General features: G+C 44.8%; 1 protein-coding gene across 4 annotated transcripts in view; it reads right to left on the reverse strand.

Annotated features, from left to right (window-relative positions):
• Positions 1 to 6,824, reverse strand: part of CTDSPL (CTD small phosphatase like) — a 120,650-nt gene extending 113,826 nt beyond the window's left edge. Inside the window, exon 1 of one of the 4 annotated variants that reach the window (XM_043595754.1) lies at positions 6,686 to 6,824. In XM_043595754.1, coding sequence (XP_043451689.1) covers positions 6,686 to 6,764 — 79 coding nt within the window. In that variant the 5' untranslated portion in view covers positions 6,765 to 6,824. The remainder of the gene's footprint in view (positions 1 to 6,685) is intronic. The other 3 variants (XM_043595753.1, XM_043595756.1, XM_043595755.1) reach the window with 3 other exon arrangements.

Consider the following 6,824-nt stretch of genomic DNA (forward strand, 5'->3'; position numbering starts at 1 on the left):
TTTTAAGGGCAGGGAAACGATTCTGTATGACATTACAATGGTAGATACATGTCCCTACACACTTGTCAAAACCCACAGAATGTAAAACACCAAGAGTGTGCCATAATGTGAACTGTGGGCTTCAGGTGATAATAATGTGTCAATGCAGGGGAGGTTGTGCATGTGTGGGGTCAGTGTCACATGGGAACTCTAACTTCTGTTCACTTTTGCCATGAACCTGAAACTGCTCTAAAAAAATAAAGTCTATTTTTAAAAAATACATTGAACTGAGTGAAAATGAAAATGTAGCATCAGAATTTGTGGGACATTGCAAAAGTAGTGTTAAGAGAAAAATCTGTAGCACTAAATGCATACATTAGAAAAGAAGAGGGGCGCCTGGGTGGCTCAGTCGGTTAAATGTCTGACTTCAGCTCAGGTCACGATCTCGCGGTCCGCGAGTTCGAGCCCCGCGTCAGGCTCTGGGCTGATGGCTCGGAGCCTGGAGCCTGCTTCCGATTCTGTGTCTCCCTCTCTCTCTGCCCCTCCCCCGTTCATGCTCTGTCTCTCTCTGTCCCCAAAATAAATAAACATTAAAAAAAAAATTAAAAAAAAAAAAGAAAAGAAGAAAAGTCTCAAATCAATCTACGCTCCCTTTCGGGAACCAAGAAAAAAGAGCAAAATAAACTCACATCGAGCAAAAGGAAGGAAATAATAAAAGAACAGAAATCATTGAAGTTGAAGACATAAAAGCATAGAGAAAATTAATGAATCAAAGACCCGATTCTTTGTAAAGATCAAGAGAACGGAGAAATCTATAGCAAGAACGACAAAAATTACCAATATCAGGAATGAAAGAGTATATCACCTCAAACCCTGCAGGAACCAAACAGATAATATGAGAATAATATTATGAACAACTCTACACATAAGTTTGACAACTTATATGAGATAGTCAAATCTTGAAAAAAAAAAAGCACCTATAACTTAGCCAACGTGAAAGAGACTATTTGAATAGCTCTATAACTGTTAAGGAAATTAAATTTGTAATTAAAAACTCTCCCCCAAAGAAATCTCCAGACGCAGATGATTTCACTGGAGACTTAACACCTATTCTGCATAATCTCTTCCAGAAAAAAGAAGAGAGGACACTTCCCAATTTATTTTGTGAAGTTGACACCAAAACAGATAAAGACAATGCAAAAAAAGGAACTATAGACAAATATCACTCATGAATACAGATGTAAAAACTCTACACAATATCCATCAATGTAATCTACCACGTTAGCAGACTAAAGACAAAACTCACAGGACGATATCAGTTGATGCAAAAAAATTACACAACAAAATAACATCCTTTAAAAAAATTTTTTTAAAAGTTTCTTTATTTTGAAAGAGTGCATGGGAGGGTTCTGCACTGTCACTGAGGAGCCCGATGTAGGGCTCAAATTCACGAATGAACCAGGAGATCATGACCTGATCCAAACAAAATCAAGTGTCAGACATTTAACAGACTGAGCTACCCAGGTACTACCCAAAAATAATAACATCCATTCTTGCTAAAAGCTTTCAGAAAAATAGGAATGCAGGGAAACTTCCTCAACCTGATAAAGACATCAAAAAAAAAAAAACAAACCCCTACAGCTGACATTACATTTAATGGTAAAGGACTGAATGGTTTCCCACTGGGAAGGTTGTCCAATCTCCCCACTATTATTCAACATACTTTGGAAGTTCTAGTGAGTGCGATAAAGCAAGAAAAAGAAATAAAAAGCATACAAATCAGAAATGAAGAAATATAAATGTTCTTATTTGATATGTTTGTGAAAAAAACTGCAAGAAATCTACAAAGCCTCTTACAACTAATAAGTGAGCTCAGCAAGGTCATAGGATATGAGACAAACATACAAAAATCGATTCTACTTCTATATAGCAATGAACACTTGGACCAAAATTAAAAGTACAATATGATCACTTAAAACAAGCTAGAGAAACATTTAAATGTTAATCTAACAAAACATCAACAGGACTTGTATGCTGAAAACTATACAACTCTGATGAAAGAATCAAAGAATGTCTAAATAAGGAGAGAAACATAACGTGTTCATGGATTAAAGACTCAACATAGTAAAGATGTCAGTTCTCCCCAAATTTATATACAAGTTAAATTCAATTCCTATCAAAATCTCAGCAAGATCTTTTGTAGATACAGACCAGGTTATTGTAAAATGCATATAGAAAAACAACAGAACTAGAACAGCTAAAATAATTTTTTTTAAATAATTTTTTTTAACGTTTATTTATTTTTGGGACAGAGAGAGACAGAGCATGAACGGGGGAGGGGTAGAGAGAGAGGGAGACACAGAATCGGAAACAGGCTCCAGGCTCTGAGCCATCAGCCCAGAGCCTGACGCGGGGCTCGAACTCACGGACCGCGAGATCGTGACCTGGCTGAAGTCGGACGCTTAACCGACTGCGCCACCCAGGTGCCCCATAGAACAGCTAAAATAATTTTTGAAAAAGAACAAAAAATTGGAGAAATCAGTGCATCCTATTTCAAGACTTACTACATAGCTATGGTCGATCAGTGAACAAGAGACCCTACACAGGGGGGACTGGGTGGCTCAGTCAGTTGAGTGTCTGACTTTGGCTCCGGTCCTGATCTCACAGTTCGTGGGTTTGAGCCCCACGTCCGGCTTTGTGCTAACAGCTCAGAGTCTGGAGCCTGCTTCAGATTCTGTCTCCCTCTCTCTCTGCCCCTCCCCTGCTTGCGTTCTGTGTCTCATCTCAAAAATAAATAAAAATTTAAAAATTTTTAAAAAAAAAGAGATCTACACTAATATGCTGAACTGATTTTGGACAGAGATACAAAGGAAATGCAAAAGAGGAAGGATAGCCTTTCCAACAATTTATGTCTAATTGCTTCAACAGCAAAAAACTGAACCTAAATTTCTCATCTTATAAAACAGTGAACTCAGAATGGATTTTTTGCTACTGCGAGCAATGTACCCATCAGTGAAAATTCCTGTACGTGTTTCTTTGATCACATATGAGGGCACTTCTCCAGGAGAAACACCCAGAAGTAAAACTACAAGTTTGAAGATACGGCCAACATCGCTGATTGGCTGAACCAACACTTTGTTCCCACCTATTTCTAATCATCTCCTGCCTCCCATAACAAAGGCTGGAAAAGCTGGAAACTCATTCTGCTTGCAGCTAGGGGTGGCGGTGTGACCCAGTTCTTGCTAAATAAACATCGGCAAAAGTTTGCTGACCAGTCCTCAAACGTTTTTGCTTTCCAGGTAAAAGGGACAGACATGACTGTCGCTGTTTTCTGCCCTGAAGGTGGCTGTGGTGTTTGGAGGGGTGGCAGCTATGTTACAACAAGAACAGAAGCCAAGAGAATCATGGTGATGTCAGGCCTGGTACCAAGGAGTTGCTGAACCACAGCCAGCAGGAGCTTACCTCCAGACTGTTAGCTGTGTGGGAATAAAATCCATTGGTTTACGCCATAGGATAAGCCCAGTTGTCTGTTACTTGCAGCCGGATAGGTTCCTAAACAATTCAGTGCTAAATTATCCTCTAAAAAGTCTGTATTGATTGCATTCTCCAACAAAAGTCTGTAAGAGTATCCATTTCCCAAAACTTTTATTTACTCTGAATGTTGTCATTTAAGTGCTTAACCAAACTGATGCATGCAACTATGTCACATGAAGTAGAGCATCACTTCATACATTTATGGGACAGATTGGCTCTTCTATGCTAGGACTTCCTTGTTCATGAACTTGTCCACTTTTCCACCGTACTAACCTTTCTTATTGATTTGTAAGAGTAAATGTCTAGACAGCAAAGCAGGCTGAGTGGAACTAACAGGGAAATCTGTCTCTGCATCTTTATACTGTCAACCAAATCAAACACAGCTAAGAAATAAATCTTCCCTGACAGGCCAGGCTGTTGGTGGCAATCGTGACAGTCGTCTCCAAGGAGTGCACCACCACGTGGCAATGTGTCAAGGAGTAATTCAGTTCGTGCAAAACGCCAGAGCCAACGTTTAGTATTTATGTGTTATTATTCTTCGTTTTACAAATCCATACCTAAAGAAAGGTTTAACATACATCATCTCATTTAACCCTCCTATCAAACACAAAAGCACTCATTACTACTCCTGTTTTACAGAATAAATGATAAAGTAAACTTTTTTAAAACCCACAGTGTGTCTCTTTCCTCCCACAAAATCTTACAACATTCCAGGCCCCACAAATAAAAACAAAATGGTTAAGTGTTTACCTAGAATTAAAATTATGTAAAATATATTGTGCCCATCTAAACAGATCAACATGCTTAAGCTAGAAACATCGCCGAACCAATTTAGAGATGTACGAATATGAAGAAGCTGTTCCAAATTTTGGCTCTGAAGTTTATTGCCATGTTGTAACTGACCTATTTTTTTCAATTTTTTAAAAGTGAAAAACTGAATCAAGTATTATTTAATGTTTCGGCAAGAAGAATCTACTGGCTAGCCACCCCACCCCCGAGCAGCAAGTATTGGCCTAATCAGGTAACAATCAGCCAGCCAGACACTAGAAAACAAACAAAATAAGCTGTTAAAGATAATGAAAGATCGCCATGAAAAGTAATGTAAACAGGTTGAATAGAATAAGCACCATCCTTGACGATTTGTGCGTGGCTTGGATTTTGGATAGATTGACTCTAAAAAGCCCAGCAGCTAGAGGAAGAGAGAGTGTTGGGGAGGACCCCACTCCTAGACTCAGGTTGGGGGCAGCAGGAGGGCTAAGGTCCTGCTTTATTTCTCTGCTTTATGCCACACCTCTCTTCATAACAGCTGTGGATTCTCGCTCTGGCAAAGCATCACGCAAAGCACTCGATCCAGAGTGGGTGAGAAGCAGAGGCACCAAACCACCTTCGTGCCTCCCACTAAACCTTCGATGAGAGGACACACCCGGCCCAGAGCCCACAGGTCAGGGCTCCAACTGACAGTCCTGATGGCAGAAAGGTCAGAACAAGTGTTGCCCACTTGGGCCCAAAGAGACATACAGATGGACCTGAAGCACCCTCTTCGCTTAGTTTTGTAGCTAGTTTGTTAGGCACAGAAAAATGCCTGGGGGAGTTTGATTTCTAATTCCGCACGAAAGAAAACGCGTCTGCAGACACATAATGTTCCTGGTTTAGGAAAGTGCAAATGGGTTGACAAATCCCCAATCTGGGGGTCCCTCTGGCGGTTTCTTGCCTTTTCTGATGGGCCTGCCCAGCGGTCCCTGCTTGGAAAGAGACAGGGGCTTGTCTACTCCCACCTTCACCCCACTTCGTCAGATGGGCTGCACCCCTTACCCCACTGGCACAGCAAGGGTCATAACACATGGAAAGAAATCTGACTCTTTCCCAGAGTTGGCCGTAGCCAGGCTAGGCTGGGTGGGGGGAGGGTGTCCTGGTGGGCTGCTCCTGACATCAGTCCAGGTGTTTGGGGGGCGCACAGCAGGAAGAGAGGGAGGCAGGCTTTAGTCACCAAAAGAGACCAAGCCAGATTCCTTGGCCCTTCAAAGACCTCAGGACAACTCACTAGAGGGACAATAAGCAGGGCACATAAGAAAGGGGGACATCAAGTCTCAGAGGGGGGCAGAGACACAAAGAAAAAGAACCAGGAGGAGACAAAAGTGGGTGATGGGGTCAAATGTGCTAAAATCAAACCAGGCATTGCAGCACAGAGAGAAGGGACACACCCGGCACCCTAAGGGCTCCCTGAGTCTGTGTTAGAGGTGGGCCCTAAAAGGGCCCAGGGAGCATCAGACCAAGCAGACACTCCCAACAGGCTGTTGTCACTGAGACCAGAAGTCGAAAAAGGGGGAATGGCTTAGGCAATGCCTCTCCCCCGTCCCCACACAGCCCGCCTCCCCAGCACTTGCACAACCAACTAAAACACCCAGGCACACGGCCTCACTGGTGCACACATATGGCACAGACAGGCCAAAGCCTTTGCGTGAGTGCACAAACACACACAAGCTTCCAGTCCACGGACACAGCGTATTCAACCTGCCAGCTGGTGGTGTAGGCACACCATGCACACACACAAACTCCCGTCAGTAGGGAACACACACACAACCTCTCTGCAGGCTCACACTCATGCACACACACACACACTTACTCCACAACCTCTTGGTTACATACAAACCTGCACATAAGGTACATACAGAACCTCATGGCCTGGCAGGAGAACATGCACTCACAACCTCTGCGAGAGGTGCACACACACACACACCCCTACAATCTCAGTTGGCATGTCCGCACACACACGTTTAAGTGCACACACACGCACTCACAACCTGTCAGGTGCACAGCATCCTCCGCACCTCTCTGGTAGACGCACACACCCTGAACAACCTCTCTGTCTCCTGCACACACAAAACCCAAAGGGCACAAGCACTCACAACCTGCCAGCAACACACACACACACACACGCACACACACGCTCACAACTTCTCCGTTGGTGGAGCGCAAACCTAAACTCGCAGCGCGTCAGGGTCACCGCCACCCGCTCACAGCCTCGCCTGCGGGCTCACCCCCACACCCACGCACCCTCCTGCGCGGGCGCACCCCTCCCCCAGGCCCGTGCGGGCGCGCGGCAGCCAACTCTTGCGGCGCGGGGAGTGCGCCCGCCCCCGGCCCGCGCCCGCCCACCCGCGCCCCTGCTCACCTTTCTCGCCCGCGCCCCGCGCGCGGCCCTCGTCCTCCTTGGGGTTGGTCACCTGGGTGATGATGGCCGGGCCGTCCATGGGTGCGCGGCGCGGCGTCCGCCCGCCGGCCCGGCCCCCCGCAAGCCAGGCGCGCGGGGG

Source organism: Prionailurus bengalensis, chromosome C2 (genome assembly GCF_016509475.1).
Source record: "Prionailurus bengalensis isolate Pbe53 chromosome C2, Fcat_Pben_1.1_paternal_pri, whole genome shotgun sequence".
Lineage (NCBI taxonomy): Eukaryota > Metazoa > Chordata > Mammalia > Carnivora > Felidae > Prionailurus > Prionailurus bengalensis.